Genomic DNA, 23658 nt, shown 5'->3' with positions numbered 1-23658 from the left:
AGATCTGAACTAAACAGGGCTTTCTAAATCAAAAGTGGAAATAGTAAAATAAAAAGCTCATGGTTCCAATTCCATTTTTTTACTTCAGGACTCCCTTGGTCTTAACTCCTTTAACCTGTTACTTGTTTTGCTTTTTAAGTGCAACAGTAATGTTAAATTCTTAAAGTATTGTAATTCTCAATCGACCTAACCCCATTCATCCACAGCTCTTTACCAGCAGTTCCTGCTGCTTGTCGGTGGCTGATCGTCCGATCACCTTGTAGAGCCCCATGAGGTCCCCCAGCATCCCGTCGCCCAGCACCGGTAGCTGCATGGCAATGGCAGCCAGGCAATGGCACATGAGGATGCGGGCAGCGTCCAGGGCACTGTGCAGCTGGGTCAGCAGGGTCTCGACCACTGACTGGCTGAGATGGGGTCTGCCCTTGGCCAGCTTCACCATACACTTCAGAGCAATCTGCACAATGACAAGCACATGGACCAGTTACACTGTGAAGGGAGTAAGTGAAGCTTTAAACAAAAGAACTTCGTGTCCGTTTTGGGGAAAAATCAAGGAAAAGTTTTTTGTAAGGTGTAACATTTTTCTGCATAATAAACACATGACACAATAAATCCCGTATTAGCATCTGCGAAGTGTACCATGTTTCAAACTAAATAGCAAGTCAGGACTGCACATTACTCACTCATTTCAAGCGAAGACTATAAAAAAATAAAAAGATGAGGTGAAAATCATAAGGGACAATGCCAAAGTGGCAAAATATATGTCCAACTGAATGTCACTATTACCATACTTGCATTACTTTTTAAGAATTGCTTCTAAAACGCGGTTTGTAAACTTACCTATGCTGTCATCTCCCAGGATGCTAATAAAAATATAGATTCCTGGGCCCCACCATCCCAAATGTAATGGATTAACTGTGTGCACATATATTTGGGTTACGGAGAGGTTGCAGTTTAAGAAAGGCGCCCTCGGTAACTCTTAAGCACGGTGAAATGCGGAAGAGTTTTCTAATTTTCTCTTATTTCTCAACTGAAACTAAAAAAACCAGTTGGCTTTAGAGCTTTCATTCAGGCCAGTTAATGGCATCACTAATATCCCAGCCACCAAAACCAGACGCCCAGAAGTCCTCTCACTGTTACACAGCAACTGATCACTAAATCTAGTTATTTTTTTCTTTTTTCAAAGAAACTTTTGTCAAGTCTGTAAAACCCACCTCTTTAATAAGCTCCTTTCCATTCTCTACCACAACATAAATCCCTATCTAATTCCAATCTCTTGAAAAGGTGAGTCCATTAACTCATCCCTCACTAAAACCATGTAGCTTTCAGTGTGGTATTAAGAAGATATAATGAGCTTTAGAGTCTCACAGACCCAGAGGTGATGATCAGCTTGCCCTTTATTAGCTAAGTTTCTTTGAATAAGTTATTTTCTCTCTCTGAGTCTTAATTTCCCCATGAGTATAAGAGGAGCATAAATTTCACTACATTGCAAAGAGAAAAAAAATTTCACTTATTGTAAAGTTTGAAAAAAAATCTATATACAAGCCTTGAACAAAGTTTGGCATGTAACAAACACAATTAAATAACAATAAACATTACAACAAAGGCTAGAACATGTTCATGACTTTAACATTTTAGTATCTTCTCACTCACTACCTATAGAATCGAGCCAATGTTCCTTAGCACGGTATTTGAGATCCTCCATAATCAGGCTGCAAACTACTTTTCCAACCTCAGATTTGTCACCCAGCCACAGTGGGATACTCACCATTCATCCAACAGAATAGGTACATTTTTGCTTTCAAGCTCTCTATAACAAGGTCCCTCATGTTCAAATGATCTTTCCTCAAAACTGAAATGCTACCCCATCTTTCAGGGCTCAGCTTACATATGACATCTCCTTTTTCATGTCTTCCCTAATATCCTTCAACTTGAAACTAATCACTCGCAACTCTGTCCTCTTACTAGAATTGTACCTTCGTTTGTAATACCAGAGATCTTACTGCGTTTCTGCTTGGTATCCTAGGCCCTTATACACGACATGAGTATCCTCAGATGGGGAACTCTATCATGGGGACCTTTGTTGATCACCTATGTATTTCCCACTGTGGAGTCCAGTGTTTTATTGACACCCACAATTGGAGGGAAAATAATTTGGTTTCCTTTCTTTCTTTTTGAAAAAGTTTTATTTTAAATACATGCATTGTGGTTCCAAAGGGATTCTGGGGTTCAAGCACTTGCCGAACACACGTTGCCTACTTCCTTCACCACCTATCATTAACAGCTTTTGTATAATGGTGCTAATATCTTTCTTGTTTATCACTATGACAACACCAGACCTTTTCTGAACATGCTATATTCCCCAAGCCGTGCCTTAGACAAGCTATAGTTCTTACATTCTGCAATGTCTATCTAATAGCCTTTTACTTCTATTAATCCTGCCATTCATAATTATTAATTTTGTGCCATCACAAATTATATTTGATGCTTCACTCCAATAAGAACAGTCTCATCTCACATTTAAAAAATCTTAAATATCTCTAAGAATTTCTATAATGAAGTAAACGTGCAACTTTTTACAATTCTTTACTTGGCTTAAACACTAGGGCTTCTATACTTGGGAAATTAATGCACACCTGTACAGAGTTTGGCTGCAGGTATTTCGTCAGTTTCTGTGATCTTATTAGTGCTATCTCAAACTTTTAAGAGTGCAGAAGCTCTGCCTATTTAACTTTGTTTTATATTGTCTAGGACCATTATATGTACCAATTAAAACTTAAGACTCTCAACTGATGGCAAAATAGGCCAAGCCTCAGCTTTTTATTTTCTCTATCTTTTGGAACACCAATGGTCAAAATGCTAGTTTTCAAAGTGAAGACCAAGGGCAAATGTTTGTTTAAGCCAGGAGTTGATAAACTATTGCCCTTGGGCCAAATCCCATCTGATTTTGTAAATAAAGTTTTAGTGGAACACATTCCCCCTCCCCCTTTACATATCGTCCATAGCTCTTTTATCCTCCAAAGGCAGAACTGAGTAGTTGGGACAAAGAGTGTATACCATGGAAAACTTAAAATATTTAGTATCTGACCCTTTACAGAGAGACTGCCAATTCCTAGTTTATGTAATGAAAACAGGCATTATATTAAAAGAATCGGTGTTTTCACCTTTAAAGTGGCTTGAGCACCTGGACTATCATCTTGACTACAAAGGACCAGAAGGGATTCCAGGCCAAAAACAGCATCTTGTTCCAGTGCCAAAAGGTCTAGAGAAAAGACATTAAGTTTTATAGTGGTCAGGTAGAGAAGATTAAACACACACACACAGACACACACACACACACATACACACACACGAAGAAACCATTAAGGAGTCTAAGATACAGGAAACACTTCAATAAGTAAAGCTAACCTTCCTGAAAAAGTACCTCTGGCATTACTCTTCAAATGTAAAGGCTAATCTTTAGACTTCTGTATTTTTATCACTTTATTGAAGACTATAAAACTATACACATTAAATCAAGAGCTAAAACCACAAAGGTTTAAATAAAGCATAACCAAATTCTGTCACCAGCTTAGCTGAGGAAAATACTAGGAACAGCAAACTATGTAGTATGTATTAATCTTTTTAATCAGATATAAATTATGAAGGTCCATTTTCACCTTGGATGCTACAATTTTCAGATTCTAATGAAAGCTGCACCACTTTTAGGAAGTAACGAGGACCGCACATAACCATATTAATCTTTTAAGTCGAACCATAAAGAACAAATCCCTTAGATGTCTCATGTAATAGCAGTATTTCAGCATCTTTTCACTACCTTAGGACTAAAATTTCTTAAGAGGTTCTAGAAAGTTCTGAATACATTAGTTAACCATATTTAGGTTAACATAGGTCAGCGTTGAGAACATATAGCAGTTTTCTGTTAAATGACAGAAAATACTCATTACAATTCCAAAAATAAAACAGGTTTAATTACTTAAATAAGAATCAACATACAATTTAAATAAATTCCTCCTGAGTTAGAATAAGAGCTTGGCAAACAGTGTAAAGGCTAGTGAAGGTCAGGTCCTAGAAAAAAATAGGTACCAAGAACGAGCAGTGCTGAAGGCTAGTGGGAATAAGAGAGACTGCTAAGCTTATGATCCTTAATAAAGATCAAAATAGGCACTGAAACAGATGGAACATCCAAAATGCATTTCCTGCTTTTGATCACCAGCCTGAACTTCTCCAAGCCTTTAGGTCAAAAGATGTTAGGAATACAATAAAATGGTACATGCATTATTTTCTAGGCACACCCTTCTTAATTATGCAGATCAATTTAATGCTCTAGATACCAGAGAGGAAAATTTGATGAAAATTAAGTTCACATTGCTGTTAATTCACTTGCCCCTAGGTGAAACTATTTGCTACTTAAGCCCCTTGATAACTTATGACACTTCTTCCTAAATTTTCTAGGTTTTTGTACAAGTGAACACAACTGCCTTATCCCAAGGGTAGAATCAGAAGCAGTTGCCATCCACAGCACCATATATGCCAAGGTAAACGGTGGGAGGAAACGTGCAATGCTCCATAAAACCTTTCAATTCCACGATCCCAATCTCAAGGGCCTCACATTTTTAAAGTTTTTTCACAGGATGAAGTACTCTTGAGAAAACTTGCTCTAAGAACCCTTCAGAAGGAGGCAACCAGTACATCAAAGTACACTGGCTAAAAGTAAGGAATTAAAAAAACAAACCCACATAGAAATCGGTCCAAGCTCTAAACTCTAATCCAAAAGTTTATATCCAGTATCAGTCCTGATCAAACTTACCTTTTTCTTGACAAGAGACGGTTATATTAGTTAGGACTCTGACTCCATGAGCTGCAATGCCCCGGTTATTATGGTAACAGCACTCCTGGGCTAATTTGACTAAATCAGAGGATCTGGGGGAAGAACCCACATTTCCTAAACAAGCAGAGAAAAGTAGTACAAGTTATAACCCATTTATATACAAGGTCTGACAATTAAGTTCGCAAACTTGTTGCAACAATGCTGCTAACCTTCTTTGATACTACAGGGATTATTCATTATGAATTTGTACCAACTGGACAAACAGATAACCAAGTTTACTATTTGGAAGGGCTGAAAAGGTTGCGTGAAGAAGTTAGACAACCTGAACTTTTCACCAAAAATTCATGGCTCTTGTATCACAACAATGCACCAGCTCACACAGCACTGTCTGTGAAGGAGTTTTTAGCCAGGAAACAAATAACTGTATTGGAACACCCTCCCTACTCAACTGCTCTGGCCCCCAATGACTTCTTTCTTTACCTGAAGATAAAGGAAATATTGAAAGGAAGACATATGGATGACATTCAGGACATCAAGGATAACAGGACAACAGCTCTGATGGCCATTCCAGAAAGAGTTCCAAAATTGCTTTGAAGGGTGGACTAGGCACTGGTATCAGTGCATAGCTTCCCAAGGGGAGTACTTTGAAGGTCACCATAGTGATATCCAGCAATGACGTATGTAGCACCTTTTCTAGGATGAGTTCATGAACCTAACTGTCCGACCTTATAAATCAAAAGCATGTCAGCTTATAGGCTCATTTTTCTCCTTTTCACGAGAAAACCTCTATGAATAAACTTTCACAAAATTTTTTACCTCTACATCATCCATCATCAACATACATTACCATTTCTCTTTCTCCTGTCAAGGTACTTAGAATAGGTATGTGGTAATAGTTTTGTAATGATTAGGATCTAAAATCAATATGAGACATTCTCATGAAAATATTAATAAAAACTGACTAAGCAACAAGTGCACAAGCCAAAACAACTACAGATTGTATCTTAGGAGTTCAAATGGAGTTCATTAAAGGCTTCTTGGCAGATAAAACCTTACCTTCAGGAAAGGAATGAAGAGAGAAACAAAAATTTTAGGTTTGCTTTTCCTACCTCAATTGCTGGCAATTGTTGTATCTCAAAAGGTTTACATTGAAATGCATGATTTTAGAGCTGGAAAGGATTTGGGCATCATCTGATTCAATACCGTACTTTTACAGAAGAAATCAAAGCCCAGCTGAGGCCAGTCAAAATTGCTGATTTGTGTAATCAGAGCAAATAAAATGGTCATGGTTTTAAGCCACTAAGTTTTGAGGTGATCTATTATGTAACAATCCACAACTGATACAGCCTACCTCACAGGATTACTAGAAAGGCTGGAAAAATAAGCTCAAAGAAAAGGTGAGGCTAGAAACCAACCAACCAAGATCACAGCCCAAACCATGCATGGAATTAGCCCAGTGAAGACATTCTGCCAATGTTACTGACATCCTGATGTCGTAACTTGCACTGCTGCCAAAGGTACAAGACATAGCCAACACCCAACACTAGAGGGTGCCCTGGAAACTGGATGATGCTGCGGTCATTGCTGTACCACCAGAATAGAATCTCCCAAATCACTGCTTCTTGTTACTGGCTCCCAATTCAGCCTGTGGTATCAAAGTGATTAGGTAAATTCAGGCCACATGTGTGCACCTTAGGCAGTAGGGATGCTTACAATAGAAGATCAGGTCTTTTCAGCTTCCTATTAAGACTTTTATGTCAAGGAATTCCCTTTACCCAGTAAGTTCATCTGCTGTAAAACCATAAAAAGGACCAATGTATATTACAGTTCTTTAATTAATTCAATTCAAATTAACTGACTACAAAAGGAAGTAATAGAGACTCCACAAAAGTTGCATAAAAACAAAACAAAAAACGTCAGCCTTAAGCATGTTAGGTAAGCAAGCTCTCACTGGGTATTAATAAAGACATTTTGGAGTTAAATCATCTTAGGCAACCAGGAAAGCATTACTGAATGGAGGTAGTTTTATTTTAATCATTTTCCAGAGTGATCACATACACCTAAAAGGTAGCATACGACATTTGCTTTTAAAATTCACCATCACTTGGCCTTTGAAATGTACTTAAATTCAAAGGGCACTTTGAGTCACAGACGTACAAAAGCAAACCAGCTATTTTAAGCATCCTCAAAAATATTGTTTCACCCACATATAATTCAAGAAAGGGCAAATCTCAAAAAACAATATCCTTGAGTTAAGATCAAGGATGCAAGATTTTATTACCGTAGGTTAGCTAAGGAATAATTTTCAAATAAATCACTAGCATTTAACAGAGTATGAGACTGAAACCTTTCCAGCTTCTAAAGCTTTATAAACAACCTGAAACATCCACACGAATAAAAGGATTAGCACCTCATCCATGTACCACCTCCTCTCCTCTTACCTGAAGCTATGCTGAAGTAATGTTTGATGGCGATGGTCCCTGAGAGTGTGGAAAGCACAGACAGCATCCCTAGCTTTAAGCTGTCGTAGGGGGTCTGGAGGGCACACTCACAGAGTGCCTAACATGCAGAGAAGGAACACAAACGTTAAAACATCAATAGACTTCAGGACATCTACTCATTTAAAATTTTCTAGCTTTCAGAAAACTTCTGTATTGTCTTTTTTCCGTGATAAAAAACTCTTAGGTCAAGAGGAACGTAAGGAGGCGCGTTACTAAATATAATGCAGGATCCCAGACAGGATCCTGGGACAGAAAAAGGACACTAGGTAAAAACTAAAGAGACGTGACAAAAGTATGACCCTCAGTTAGTAACAATAATGTACCGAAACTGGTTCATTAATTGTAACAGAAGTACCATACTAATGTAAAGTATCAGTCACAGGGGGAACTGGGTGTGGGGTGTGCAGGAATCCTCTAGCTTTTCCATTTTTCTGTAAATCTACACCTGTTCTAAAAGATAAAGACTACTGTGAAGTAGTCATCGTGAATGACTTCTGATTAAGACCACTATGAATTACGTACTATTTAGTTCGCACAAGCAGAACTTCTACTGTATTTTCTGCTTACCTGAGAGATATGAATAGTAATTCATATATGTGTATTTTTAAAAAATATTACAGAGTGTGACATTCTATCTACTTTGTAAGTAAGTGAGGCCCTAATCTCCTCCCATTTCAGGTCATTTCCTCCACTCCTAAGGTGGTCTGAAGTATTACCAAAAACAAGGTGTTAGTTTTTCTTTTGATGCAGTGAGCTATGAATATATGCTCATGGTACAGTGCTTCTCATTCTTGCCTCATCCTATATATTTACTCTTAGGACTCTGACATGAATGCATGTAATATAAACGGTCAAATAACTGCCCTGTTCAATTAAACTAATTTCCGTTCTCCCACAAAAATTCAGAAAATGAGCAAAACTTAAAGACTAGGGAGAAAATGAAAAAATACAATTTCAGAAAGGTTAAACAATAAATGTAATATGACCCAAATAAAAACAATGACAAAATCTGGAGAGAGGAGGGTAATGTTTCCAAAGGTCATATAGAAAAATAAAAATCAGAAAGTATCCAGAAAAATTGTGACAAAGTATAATGAGGGCCAAAAACAACCCTGCTAAATATTAAAATATATAATGAACCCACAAAAATTTAAAAAGTAAAAAGTTTTTTCGAACTCCCGAACGCAGAAATCAATGAAAGAGAACTGCTCCCATAAATAGATTCAAATACACACTAAAATTTAATATATAATAAAGACATTTCAAATCAAAGGGACTATTTAATTAACATTTCAAGGAGAAATGCCCAATCACCTCCGTAAATAAAACTAGATCCTTGTTTCTTTTTTGTGGCCCCCTCCAAGAAAAACAACAACAACAACAACAAAAAGTATAAAAAGTACGAAGAGTTAACATGGAAAAAGTAAAAAGATAATAAATAAAACTGGAAAAATATTTATATCATGTAAGATTAATGAAGGCCCAATGACCTTAACATATAAAAAGTTCTTAGTAATAAATAGGCAAACAATCTCACTCATAATTTGAAAAATTTAAATTAGGAGTTGCTTTTCACCAGTCGGTTTGTCCAAGATTAAAGTTTAATGATACATAGCACTTAAAACTGGGGAAACAAGGCAGGCACTCTCACACACTGTTGATTGAGGGTAAAATGGTGTAGATTTCATTGTAACTGGCATTAAATCTCAAAAATTTAAATACACGTATCATTAGACCACAAAATTTCTCTTTCAGAAATTTATGTTCACGAAGATGATTTAAAAAAACAAAACTAATCAATGTCACAACGTAAACAATAACAGTGAAAGTACTGGAAACTAATATCCCATCACCTGGGGATTGGGAATTTAAAGGGAGTACCACACAGCTGGTAAAAGAATGCAATAGAACTACCCATGTATATGAGAAGTTCCCCCAAGATGCAGTGTTAAGAGATAAAAGTTCAGAACATGCACATAGTGTATTTTCCTTTGTAAAGATGGGACACACACACGCTTGCATATGGATGAAAACTTCAGGAAGGACACATAAGAAACTAATAACAGTTGTCACTCCTGCAGAGAAGACCTGAGGGAAGAAGTTTTCACCTATTGTATACCTTTGAACTCTGTGAATTTTTCATCATATGCATGTGTACTTTTTCAAGTGAAAGAAAAACGTAGTTAATAACAAAAATAGAAGCGGCAGCAAAAATTATCATGGAAGGAATGGAAATGGACCTGAAAAATAGAGTGGGTATCTGGTAATGGAAGGAAACACAGTCTAGTTGATGCAAACAAGAACTGTGGCAATTAGGCCAGAATATGGAGAATTTATTTGTGGCCTGAGAGGAGATACATCCAAAAGGAATGAAGGATGAGAGAGAAACATTGAATAGGAAAGATTAGGCTAGATTAAAGAGGGTCTTGAAAGATAGGCAGAAATTTAAACTTGATGAGAAAAGAAAAAAGGAAGCCGCTGGAGAGGAATAATGTCACCTGAAGTGTCAGGGTATTTTATTCTGGCAAATGGTAAAAAATAGAACAAGTTAACAGAGTTGAGAGTTAGGGACCAGCCTATAGCTTATGGCAGTAATCCAGGCAGGAGGTGATGATGGCCTGAGCATGACTTGGTGGTAGGAATGGAAAGCAGAGGATGAATATGAGCGACATTTTGAAAGAGATTACATGTGAGGGAATGAACGAGAAGGATTCAATGATTATTACAAAATTTCAGAGCAGTGACCAGAGGATGTTGATTCCATTTACAAAGATTGAGATGGGGATTTGCTAATTTCAGGGGAAGGACAGGAAATAGGAAGATATTAAGTCTAAGAAGAAATGTCTATCAGGCATTGGGAATCTGAGATGTAGCAGATTTTTAATTGGAAGACTCGCATTAGAATTCTGGCTCTGCCACTTACCATGGCTGTGATCTGAGCCAATTACTGAAATCTTTTGAGTCTCAACTTCTTTGTCTGTAAAATGGGGGTCAAGATTTATACTGAACTGTCGTTTTCATATAAAACATCTCTGGAAAAATATATAAGAAATCATACATTGATTGCCACTGGGCAAAGGAGCTGAGTGAATGATAAACAAACAGTGAGTGAGAAATATTTTACTATATATCCTTTTGTGGCTTTTGAATTTTGATAAATGTATTGGCATTAAGATAAATGAATTAAAATTTAAAATATAAGTGGGGGGTTGACATCTATTGTCTGTAAGATTAAATAGCTACTGAGAGTCAAAGCACTTTGCAACCCCTAGGAATTGCTATGCTGGAGAGCAATTCAGAAGCTCAAGTACAAGGACTAGACTGTTGGGGAGTGCAACCAGAATGGGAAACTACCAGAACAGCAGAGAATAAGTGGAAGAAAGCACCTAGGATCAAAGACTCAGCTCGGAGGAAAACAGGGAGTGAAGAACACAGAGAAGGTATAGTTTAGAGAGTGGAAAGAATGAGTGAAGACAGTTAAATGCCAAAGAAAATAAAAGAAGGGGTAGGTTGACAGGGTCAATATTACAGAGAACAGATGATAAAGGCAGAAAAAGCCTCTGGATTAGCATTAAGTGCCTAAGCAAAGTGACAGGGAAACAGATCAAAAAGCAAGTGTTGTGATGGAAGAACTGACTCTGGGTGGTGAACACACAGTGCAATATATAGATGATGTATTACAGAGATGTACACTTGAAACACATGTAATTTTAATAACCAATGTACCCCAATAAATTTAATAAAAAGAAAAAGCAGGGGACGAAGAAATAAAAGCAGATATCCAGAGGGTGCCAAAAAATGTATACGCAATTTAAGAAAGGAAAAAACTATTAAAATTGTAATACTCAATATATCCCGGTAACAAAAGATAAACACAAATCATGTTTGACTTCTGCAATTACCAAGAGGTGCTCAAAGTGGTTACCATCAGCATCCAGACACTTATGATTACGGCGAACTACTGCTTGAGCAACACTGACCAAAGTGTCCACTTGCGTACATTTTTTTGGCACCCCCTGTAGATACTCTTTTTGAAGTTCAAAAGAAAGTATGTTTTAAAAAGTGACTGTTATTAGGTAATACTTAGTTTTTATTATTTATTCAAGTACTTAGACCATTTCCTTTTATCCACTTTTTATTGCCTAAACTGTCCTGCCTTGTACTGTTAATTAGCTTGTGGTTAGGTAGGTATCTTCCTCAACCAAAGAGCCCCAGAGGTTAAAGACGAGGGCCTATATTTATATAATTTATATAAAATTATGTCTTATAGAGTGCTCTGTGTATAACAGACATTTAACCTTTTCGGATAATCAAGAAGGCAAGTGAGGCATTTTATATAAGGTAACAATGATATCAGTAATCTTAAAGAACAGGAATGTAACCATTTGAAAAACTGAACAAAATGTTTAGAAAATCTTATGATAAAATTATTTAAAATGTTATCATCTAATTTCTGTCATCTAGAACAATACTGGGTACCTAAAATGCTCTAGTAAATGCGTACTGATTGAAAGTTTCATTAATTCAAATTGGTAAGCTTAACGGAGCATATCACAAAGTTCCCCAGAGATGGTACATCGTATTTCAATGATAAAATCTGGTTCATGTTTCTGTTTCTAGGACATTACCCATTACAAAATTGTTCTTACCAGGATTAGTTTTTGTATTGACAAAAAGGAAAAATCTAACTCTTCAAATGGAGCCCGCTTTCTCATTCACCACCACTAGTCTTCCTCACTATTTGGTCTGAATTTCTCTCCCTATGTTCAAATGAGGCTCTGTCCTGAATTGCTGTTTTCTGGGTCAGTTCCTAAACAGGGGTTTCTTCTCTACTCTAGAATGAGAATGGCCACCAGAGATGTGCTCCAGAAAAGTATAGCACAAAGTTTATAATCTTTAAAGTAAAGAAAAATGCTATGTTTAAAAGTACTTTGTCAAAGACATAACACATCTAAATTTTCTGTCTCCATTGTACTAGCTGCAACAACAACAACAAAAAAGGCAAAAAAAAAAAAATTATAAAAAAAGGCTAAGTCTCAGGCTTAATTTGCCATCCCTCCTAATATCAAGTAAAGTACAAATCAAAACTCTCAGGAGAGAGAATGCCAAAAATAAAATTATGTCTTTGAGACTATCTAGAACAGTCTTTTGCTTTGTAACAGAGAAGTTGCAAAAATCAAGCATCCTCTTCTAATAACACTGTAACATCAGAATAGTGTAAACTATTAATACAGATTAACACCAGCTAAAATGGATATTTACCTTAGCAAGATATAAAAAAAGTTCAAAGAAAAATATAGACACATGAAAAAATATTTTCGTTCCCAAGAAATTAATTCTGCTTTTGACTAGGCTTAGTAATAATACACTGTACTTGGGCACTTTCTTCCTTCCTTCAGGTTTTTAAAACATTCAGAATGGAAGCATTTCCTTCAACCTGTAGTATCTGATTCCATGTGGAAATTATAATACCTACCAACACACCAGTAAAAGTAGCAATAGAATGGACATAATTTGTATTTTAAATACCAAAACTAAAAATCAATCAGCAGTGACAAGATTGGCTGAGAGGAAAGAAGGAAGGAAAGAAGGAAGAAAGAAAGGAGGGAGGGAAGAAGGCTTAAAGAATAATAATTAGTCTTGGTAATTGAGAGTAAAATTCAAATTTGAAATCAATAAACTATTACCTTGTAAAGGTTAAATCATTAGAACCACTTTCCCCTGCTCTATTTCAATTATTTTCAAAAATATATCTAGGTTTTAAAAAAATGATTATCGATCACATCCACTTAATAAAAATCAATATGCTTAGGTTTCAGGCATAGTGGGAAAACATTCTTTGTGGGCAAGACAAATATTAAAAAATACGTATTTTCAATTAAAAATAACCAATGTTTACTTAATAATTAAGTAAGCAACTTTTGATAGGGCATTTAACCATGTAAGTAACTGGAAATGTTCTCAAAACACTACCGCTGAAAAAAGCTCCAGGTTCAGATGGATTTATGGCACTTTTTAAGCTATACCTTCTGGAGATAGAAAATTTCTATGTCATAGTTCTTAACCATTTCTGGGCATAGAATGAGAAAGATCACAATTCATTTTAGTAAGACAGCATAAAGCCTACATAACCCTACAATCTGTCGAAGCACACAAAAAGGAAAACTGTAGGACAATCCTACCTTTAATATAGTTGTTAGAGCTACTCTTTAAAAAATTATATATATCTAGAGGGTGCCAAAAAAATGTATACACGTTTTAAGAAAGGAAAAACCTGTATTAAAATTATGCTGATGGTAACCATTTTGAGCACCTCCTGTAATTGCAGAAGTCAAACGTGACTTCTATTCATCTTTTATTATCGATATATACTGAGTATTAGAATTTTAATAGTTTTTTCTTTCCTAAAATGTGTATTTTTTGGCACCCTCTGTACATACATATATACGTATACATGTATATATGTGTGTGGGCTTGCGCACGCATGCACACATGGCTCCACTCAACTCTCTGGCAATTCTCTATTTCCCTCGTTTATCGGCATTTCTGTTTCTTCGAACTCCTGGCCTTGCATCCTCCATTCTCACCCACACCTTATGACCATGTTTCCTAATTAACTAAAATAATAAAAACAATCACAAGAGAGTTTCTACAAGCTCTTACAGTACATTTACCCACCTACCTACATTAGTGCCCACATACTAGTGTCTTCCTTCCTGTCCCTATGTGAACTAGACAGAACCTGTACACTGGATCCCCTCCAATCTCACCTACTCAAGGACACTGCTCTCAACTTCCCCCCTCCACCAGGTCATTCCCATCAATATAGAAAGTGCCGTACTCCTCCCATGAAAAAAACAAACAGCACACCAATGACATACCATTTAGCAGTACCATCTCAGTTCTCTGCTCCCTTTAGAGAATTCCTTTAAGAACACTGTCGATATTTAGTTTCTAGTATCTCTCCTGTTTTTCTCTAGAATCCATTCTAATCAATCTTTTACCCACAATACATCAGTACATTGCTCTCATGAAGTTCATCAGTGACTTCATACTGTTAAATGCAAAAGTGAATTATCAGTCCTCACCTTGGAGAATACAGTTGTAGTATCTCACATGGTTAATCAGAGCCTTCTTCCTATAAAACTACTATCCTAGCTTATCTCCTCCTCACTGGTTGTTTATTTTCAGGCTCCTTTGCTGGGTCTTTCTCATTTCATTATTCCCTAAATGTCTTCTACGTATACTCTCTCCCTAGGCGATTCACCCAGTCTCACGGCTTTAAATACCATCAAACTGATGTGTCTGTGTGTTATGTGCCACTGAGTTGGATCCACCTCCTGTCAACCCTATGAGTGACATCCACAGTGTCCTGTCCTCACAGCCCTGCTCAGCCCTGGAGACTCGAGCCTATGGATTCTTTTATAGTCAATCCATTTGGTCTTCCTCCTTTCCTGCTGCCTTCTATTTTCCCAGCATTACTGTCTTTTCCAAAGAACCTGCCTTCTCATGATGTGCTCAAAGTAGGATGATTTCAGTTTTGTCACTTTTGCCTCCAGCAATGGTTAGGTTTAATTTGCTCTAGAACCCCCCACACTTGCTGGTCTTTCTGATCATCCAGCTTATCCAAAGAGCTCTCCTCCAATCCCGTATTTCAAATGAATCAATTTTTCCCTACCGGCCTTCTGATAATACTTCTGATAAACTGATGGCTCCTGATGGCTCCCATATTTATAACTTCAGCCAGATCTCAGATATCCAGACTTTAAACTCCAGAGTCAGATATCCTTGACGTCTCCATTTGGATGTCTGATACATAAACTTGAATATATTCTCAGAACTAAACTCCTTCCTGATCTTCCCTTCAAGAAATAAGCCTCCCAGAGTCTAACCCTTTGAAGTAAATTTACTGAAGCCAAAAACCTTAGTCATCCTTTTTCTCTCTTATAATCTACATATAATCTGCTAGTAAATCCATCAGCTTTGCCTTTAAAATATATCTAGTATTACTTCTCACTGCCACCCCGCACTGCATCCCTGTAAACAGTATTTTCTAACTGGATCATTTACAATTACCTCCTACATGGTCATCCTGCTTCTGCCCTCACGTTCCTAGAATCTAGTCTCAATATAAGCTAAGTCAGAGTCTTTTAGAACTCAAGTCGGATCACTGCCCCCCACCACCTGTCCCCTGGTAACCACCATTTTACTCTGTTTTTTTATGAGTTTGGCCTTTTCAGAGTCCACATGTAAGTGTTATCACACAGTAATTATCTTTCTCTATCTGGATAGGACAGATGTTATTTATGGGTACAATCTCGCAAGGAGTAGTAAATAAGTTTAATGCATGGTATAGTGAATACAGACTGTATTCACATCAACTGTATTATAATCAACTATATTATAATACTGTATTATAATCATCAACTTACTAAGGGACCACAACTTAATTATTTCAACCACTAAAAAGAAATTATAGTTACGTAATATGAGAGAGGTCCTAATTATCGCTACAATGGCAATCATATTACAATATATAAATGTACCAAGCTAGCATGTTTTATACCTTAAATTGACACAATGTTATATGTCAAATATATTTCAACTGGAAAAAAAAAAAAGAGAATGTCGCCTGCTCAAAAATTTCCAATGGCAATCCATGTCATGCAGAGTAAAAGCTAAAATCCTTATAAAGGACTCAAACGCCCTATATGATCTGCTCTCCCAACCAACCATCTAGCTAATAGCATCTCATCCTCATCTACGGTCACACTGACCTCACACTCATGCATGCTCTCACCTCAGGATCTTTCTTGGTGTTCTCTCCCAGAAGTTGGTGTTCCCTCCTTTAGGTCCTTGTTCAGTGTCTACTTCTTAGGGAGGGCTTCCCTGACAACCCTATTTGAAATTGTATGCTCCATCTTCACACTCACTAGTCATGTATCACTAACGACCTCTCAACCTAACAGAAGCAAACGCAGATATTCTCTAGAGAGATGCACTTTTATTCTGGGCCTTAAAGAATTCCCATACTTCTCCAAAGAAAATGAGTAGATCAAGGGAAAAAACAACCAAGTATACAAGGAAAAAGGGTAAAATGGAGGACCAATAGAAATTGATGGCAGAGACAGATCTAAAAAGATTATAGATAAGCTGGAGAGATAATTTTGGAACATGTATCAGGAGAAATTATCCAGAATACAGCACAAAGAAATAAAGAGATGGTATATAAGAAGATAATGAACATGGGGATTAATGGAGAAGAGCTAATATATGTTTAACTGGAGATCCAGAAAGAAAGGCAAGGGAGACTGGCAGTATTTGAAACAACTATGTCTGATAATTTCCCAAAACTGCTGAATTCTATCCCCAGAGAAATTATCTTTCAAGATTGAGGGTAAAATGAAGACATTCTCAGACAAGCAAACACTGGGAAAGTTTCCCAACACAAACCCTCACTAAAAGACTTTGCAGGGCTGGCCCGGTGGTTCGGGCGGTCAGAGCTCCATGCTCCTAACCCCGAAGGCTGCCGGTTCGATTCCCACATGGGCCAGTGGGCTCTCAACCACAAGGTTGCTGGTTCAACTCCTCGAGTCCCACAAGGGATGGTGGGCTCCGACCCCTGCAACTAGCAATGGCAACTGGACCTGGAGCTGAGCTGCGCCCTCCACAGCTAAGACTGAAAGGACAACAACTTGAAGCTGAACGGCACTCTCCACAACTAAGATCGAAAGGACAACAACTTGACTTGGGGAAAAAAAAAAAAGTCCTTGAAGTACACACTGTTCCCCAATAAAAAAAGTCCTGTTCCCCTTCCCCAATAAAATCTAAAAAAAAAAAAAAGACTTTGCAAAGGCAGAAGGAAAAGTATCCCAGAGAAGAAGCCTGAGATGCAAGAAGAGCAGAGACAGTGGAAGGTCCAAATGAACAGTGAACTTATAAAACAATAACAAATTGTATGACGAGAAAAGATAGAATTAAGATACATGACAACAATAAATAAAAGTTTAGAGGGCTGTAAATGGAGTTAAAGTATGTTAAGGTCTCTGTAGCCGAAATTAATTTTAGATTTTGATAAAAATAACTATGCATGTTGTAACTTCTAGGATAACATCTAAAATAATATGAAAAGACTATAAACTTCCCAGCAGTGTGGAGGTTCCTCAAAAAATTACAAACAGAATTACCGCATGACCCAGCAATCCCTCTCCGGGGTATCTACCCAAAAAATCTGAAAACATTTATCCATAAAGACACCTGTGCGCCAATGTTCAATGCAGCTTTATTTACGGCGGCCAAGACATGGAAACAACCAAAATGTCCTTCAATAGATGAATGGATAAAGAAGTTGTAGTATATATACACAATGGAATACTATTCGGCGATAAGAAAAGATGATATAGGAACATTTGTGACAACTTGGATGAATCTTGAGATCATAATGCTAAGTGAAATAAATAAGACCAAAAAAGTAGAGAATCATATGATTTCACTGATCTGTGGTATATGAACCAAAAGCAACTAACGAACAAGACAAACAAATGAGAAACAAAAACTCATAGACACAGACAACAGTTTAGTGGTTACCAGAGGGTCAGGGGGGAGGGGAGTGGGAGATGAGGGTAAAGGGAAACAAATATATGGTGATGGAAGGAGAACTGACTCTGGGTGGTAAACACACAACGGGATTTATAGATGATGTAATACAGAATTGTACACCTGAAATCTACGAAACTTTACTAACAATTGTCACCGCAATAAACTTTAATTAAAAAAACAAACAAACAAAAACCTTCCCAACTATTCAAAGGAAAAATAAATGGTAAGGTATTAAAAACAACCCAGAATGCGTCCAAGAAGGGAAAAGAACAAGGGAGACATAAAAAACACAAAATAAGATGAGGTTTAAATCCTGATACATAATGTATCATAGTAAATGTAAATGAACCAAACACTCCATTGTAAAATGACAAAGACTACCAGGCTGGATTAAAAATAATCCAATTAAACACTGTTTATAAGACATATCTGGAACATGAAGACACATAAAAGTTGTAAGTAAAAAGACAAGCAATCTACCACATAAATACATCCAGGAGAAAGCTAAAGTATCTATATTAATATCAAACAAAAAAGAGTAAGATAAAAGATACTTTAAAGAGACCTAAATAAATGTAAAGATGTAACATGTTCATGCATTGGAAGACTTAACATTGTAAAGATACCAATTTCTTACAAATTGATTTTTCTATTCAATGTAATCCCAATTAAATTACCAACTTTTTAAAAAAAGTAGCGCTTGATCAGCTGTTTCTATAATTTATATAGAATTGCCAAGGACCAATACAGTGCAAGGATCCAGAATATACAAAGAAGGACTACAACTCAACAGAAAAACAGGCAAGGGACTTTAGCCACTGCACAAAAAAGGAAATTCAAATGGTCAATAAACATATTAAAGAGATACTCAAATTCTTTAGTAATCACAGATTAAAACCCAACTTGTAAATGGTAAAAATGTACAAGTGTAACATTCTATCTGTTGACAAGTATGTGGATCAGCGGGCACTCGCAGACACTACTGTTAGGAATGCAAATTGGTTCAGTCACTTGGGAAAACCGTTGACATCATCTGGTAAAGCTAAAGATGCTCATATTCTGTAAGTCAGTAATTTAGGTATTACATCTAGGTATACACGCGAAAGAAACTCTTGCACATGTGCTCCAGGAGACAAACAGAAGAATGTTCACAGCAGCATTGTCTGTAAGAGCCCCATGTTGGAAATGACCCATCAAGAACAAATCAACAGTGGTCCATCCACATGATGGACCACTACATAGCAATTAAAGGGGTAAAAGATGCAACCATATGGATGAGTCCTATCAGTATAATGTCGAGCAAAAGAAGCAAAAACAAAACAGTATTTTGGGGGGAGACACACATAGATGGTACAACTATGAGGAGCAAAGAAATGATCACAACAGGCAAAGTAGTGGTTTCCTTTAGGTGGTTATTAAGGTTCTGATGAAGGAAGATGATGCGAGAGAAAGGGGCAGGGTTCTATGATCCCGCAACGTTTTATTTCTAGCTGGGTGGTGGCTACGTGGGTTTTCACTTAGAATTATTATTTAACTATTAAATAGACACTTAATATACTTTTCTGTATGTGTGACCTATTTCACAACGAGAAGGTATAATACAATGAAATGCTCTTACTGGATTTGGTTCAATGCACAAGTTCCCTAAAGTGCCTGGGCACATTATCTTCTTGGAAAGACAGCATTGTTTAGTAGCAAAAGCACTAGAGGACAGAAGCTCTCTTAATTAAATTCTTAATTAAGCCCTCTTAAACTCTCTGAAGCATATTAAGTCTCTCTGAACCCTAGTTTCCTCATATACTAAATGCAAATACTAACAACCACCCTATCTCTTTGGATATTTGTGACAATCAAGTCATAATTATCTTGACACATTTTAGAATATTGCAAACAAACAAATATAGCAGATTAGTTTTCATAACCTGAAATTCAAAGGTTTTTGTTACACTGTAACCGGGATACCAAGAGATAATAAAAATCCATGAAAATAAAAGTAGAATTCTAACAATCTTCCGTTTCACTTCAAACAGCGTTTTTTAGGAAATGATACATCTGTTATTAGTAATGGGTAAACAATAGGGGTCTATTTTGAGAAAAAGTAAATACAAGACATTAATTTAGTCTAAGCAATGCTATAATAGATATTATGTTAAAAGTCTAGAGACTGAGACCTGCTTTTTTATTTACAAAAGAAAACCGAAGAATGTCTTTTGCTGTCTGTGAAGAGGAGAAATATACTTTACTGACTTACCCATCCAGCACCTTCCCCCTAATAAATCATAGCAGTACCAAAATTGTTCTCCCTAAAATGACTGCCTAAAGGACGCAGGAATAAAATAAACAATTTAACTAGGCTTTTCAACTAGCCTTAGTGCTGCTTATAGGAAAATTAACAAGAAATTGAGAGGCAAGTTTAATTCATTAAAACAACCTAAACATTAAATGATTCAAGTCATGCATTTACTCTACTTATAAAATAACTTCTACCACAAATCTCAACAAATGCTCTTAGACATTTTTCATATTCAAACACCTAGAAGATGACAAAGATGATATAAAAATGTAAAGCAAAACAATTTATTATAATGCTATTATTTTTCTATATAAATTAATGTTCAAAGTTCTACATACCTGAATGTTTTCTCTACTCCAAGTGTGTGGTGTTTTGTTGGCAAGTAATTTCAGATCTTGAATAGCAAGTCTCTTTACTGCTTTCCTGGGGTCATTCTTCAAATACTGCAAGAGAAGCTGAATCTATAAAGAAAAAAATTACTCTGTGAAAAATATTGTCACTGGAATTACCATTAGGGATGCTGTGTAGTTTAGTGAAACTTTAGATTTGAGACAGGATTTGTTTCAAATCGCAGCCCTGTCATTTATCATCTATGTGCCCATGTTTAGGCCCCTTTCTCTTTGTATGTAAAATGACAGTATCATTTAACTTGTAAGGTTCTGGCACAGGACCTGGCCTCTAACACACAATTCTTGCTTTTCTTTATTGCCAACTCCATGCTCTGCCATGTGCCCCAACCTTCACCTCATCTCCTCCAGGGGTCCCAAGAGTCACTACTGTGAATATAGAGAAGGGAAAAACAAGCAAAGAGAACTTACACAGGTGTTTATCAGAAAAAGGAATCTTAATATTATTAAAACTTCGGGGTTATTATTTATCATATACTTAATATGCTAGTTAGGTGAAGAAAAGGCAGTTTAAAGAAAACTGAAATCACCTGCTTAGGTGTATCCACCAAAGATGAAGCTGCAAGCAGAGTAAAAGTGTGCAAAGAAACAATCACCATTTTGGTGGAAGGATAGGAGGTAACCAGCTGCTGTAAAAGCTGCCGAGCGCTGGAAGCCAGGATGGCATCATGGTGCATGTGCTGCAGGATGGGTATCAGCTTCAGCTTCAAGTCCACTGGTGTGGTCAGGCCTGGGTGCAGAAAGAAGTCGTACGGTTTCTGATCGTCGTTCTTGGGAACATTTCACATTTTAAAGGTCTGACTCAATTAGCAAAACAACCATTTAAAAACAAAGAGTATAGTAATATTACGTTGATAACATTAAAGATAATTATCATGAGAGCTAATCAATCAGTTCAATAGTTTTTTTCCAAAAGTATTTATCTTAACATTAGTTTTCCAGGACTATAAAACTACATGATAGCAGAAAATGCCTTTAAAAGGCATAGTAGAGAGCAAAGTCATTTTGCTGCCTATTTCTTCTCATAGCATACTAAAAAGATATGTACATATACACACGTGTACACACATGCTCAGTGGCTATAATTTGATTATATTTACAATTTTAATGAGTTCCTTCAACACTAAGTCAAGCTCAAGATGTGAACAGACTGCATGGAATGGTTCTGAAGTTTTCTGAACCTCATGTAGCAAAGCCTTGCTGCTTGGCATACACAGCTGGACTCCATGAGGACTAACTCCAATGTATCTTTTCCGGCCAACGTCGGAGCTAAACAGAAATACCTTTTCTTCCACAGTATAGCTTTGTGGTGACAGACAACAAAAAACTGTCAATCATAACGTACTATGTATGCCAAAAGCTAATTTATACTCTGCAGATCACTAGTTTTCCCATTGTAAAATAACTGTTGGTGTGAATATACGATACCATTTCAACATTCAATGGCGGCTTTTATCAACAAATGCCCTGGCTGTTTGGCCTCTATTTGGGTTTAGCCAAAGCAGAGAGCCCCCGGAGATGGGAAGGAAAAGAATGAGGTCAGAGTATTTATTCCCTGGTTCTCTCTCTGCAGGGTCACATCATGTTCACTGAAGGCCAGTTTATCAAAGTGACCCTCTTGACATGACTCCAGGTTTTTGGTAACCCCTCCCTGCCATGCAACCTGAAGGGAAGGCAAGACATTACCCCCTTTAGCTTACCCTGCACATATGTTTGCAAATGGCTCCTTCATTAAACTCTCACTGGATTACCTTAATCCAAGTGTGACATGTTTCCTGCTGAGATATTGCCTGATACAGCAGGGATTCAATAAAATCCTGCTCAATGAATGAATGAAGCTTCCTTCTAATGATACCCTTTTCTGCAGGAGAGCCCTTTTCTGAAGGTGGCAAAAAAAACACACAAGGGAATAAAGGGGAACAGGACAAAACTCAACCATTGTATCTTGGTCTTCAACTAAGTGATTTTATTTCCTTTTCTGTAAAATAGACATGATAGTATTACCTATCAAGTCTGCTCAATTGCACAATTCAAAGAACGCCCTCTAGAAAAATACAAAGGACATGGTATTCTCTAGAGCTGTGCGATGCTGCGGAATCACAGCTCCCTTTTAAATGGGGTTAATACATGTGAAGCACAGTATGGAAGATGATATTAGAAAACTTGGCCTTTGTTGGCTATGGTAAGGAATTCGGATTTTAGTTGCAACTGAAGACACTGGAGGGACATTAGCAGAGTGATGAGAGTGTCCCAGAGATCCTAACGGCACCGCTCTCCCCGATCAGAATGTTCTTCCGCTAAATATCTGCATTTCTCATTCAAATATCACTTCAGTGGAGGCCTTCCTTGATCAGCATATATAATACCCTGCCATCTACTCTAGGGACTCGCTATCCTTCTCACTCACTTTTTCTCCACAGCACCTGATACATCATATTTTTGTCTACAGCTACCCTTCCTCCTTCCACCACTAGAATGTAGGTTACATGAGGGCAAGGACTTTGTTTTGTTCAACTACTGTATCCTAAGCACCTAGAACAGTTCTGGCATTTAGAAGATGCTTAATAAATACAATCTGAATGAATAAATAAATAGTGCGTGGCACACAGTTAAGTACTTAATGAATGTTAGCAGCTATTATTAACATAACTCCCATTAAATTACTTCATAATACTAAAAGCATACATACCTTGAATCATTTCACTGATTTTGTTACATATTCCTACAGCAAAATCCCTTTGGAAACAGAGAACAGTAAAACTTTAAAACCAAAACATTAAGTCTGCTTAAGTTTTCTAAGGACTTAAACACAACACAATCAGTACAGAAGAAACACCAATATATACTCCAAATTGTAACTAATATTTCAAAGGTCAGGTGCTGGCGGTGGGGTAAGAAATGCAACTGAAACCAAAACTCCAACCAGCAAATACAACTGAAACCAAAACTACTCATATAACCAAGAAGCACTGTTCTCACTTGACATTCAAGGAAAAGTGCTCCGATTTATGAAAGATGCTCTGTTGCAAT

General features: G+C 36.9%; 1 protein-coding gene across 2 annotated transcripts in view; it reads right to left on the bottom strand.

The window, feature by feature from the left end:
- INTS7 (integrator complex subunit 7) overlaps positions 1–23658 on the bottom strand; it is a 56307-nt gene that overhangs the window by 20100 nt on the left and 12549 nt on the right. For both annotated transcript variants that reach the window (XM_033093165.1, XM_033093166.1), the window contains 7 exons: positions 23318–23364; positions 21159–21358; positions 20560–20682; positions 7270–7387; positions 4808–4942; positions 3162–3259; positions 215–454 (listed from right to left, as the gene is read on the bottom strand). In XM_033093165.1, coding sequence (XP_032949056.1) covers positions 215–454; positions 3162–3259; positions 4808–4942; positions 7270–7387; positions 20560–20682; positions 21159–21358; positions 23318–23364 — 961 coding nt within the window. The remainder of the gene's footprint in view (positions 1–214; positions 455–3161; positions 3260–4807; positions 4943–7269; positions 7388–20559; positions 20683–21158; positions 21359–23317; positions 23365–23658) is intronic.

The sequence above is a fragment of the Rhinolophus ferrumequinum genome, chromosome 22, assembly GCF_004115265.2.
Source record: "Rhinolophus ferrumequinum isolate MPI-CBG mRhiFer1 chromosome 22, mRhiFer1_v1.p, whole genome shotgun sequence".
Classification (NCBI taxonomy): Eukaryota; Metazoa; Chordata; class Mammalia; order Chiroptera; family Rhinolophidae; genus Rhinolophus; species Rhinolophus ferrumequinum.
The sequence above is the reverse complement of the archived record's forward strand: the minus strand, read 5'-3'. Positions and strand labels throughout refer to the sequence as shown.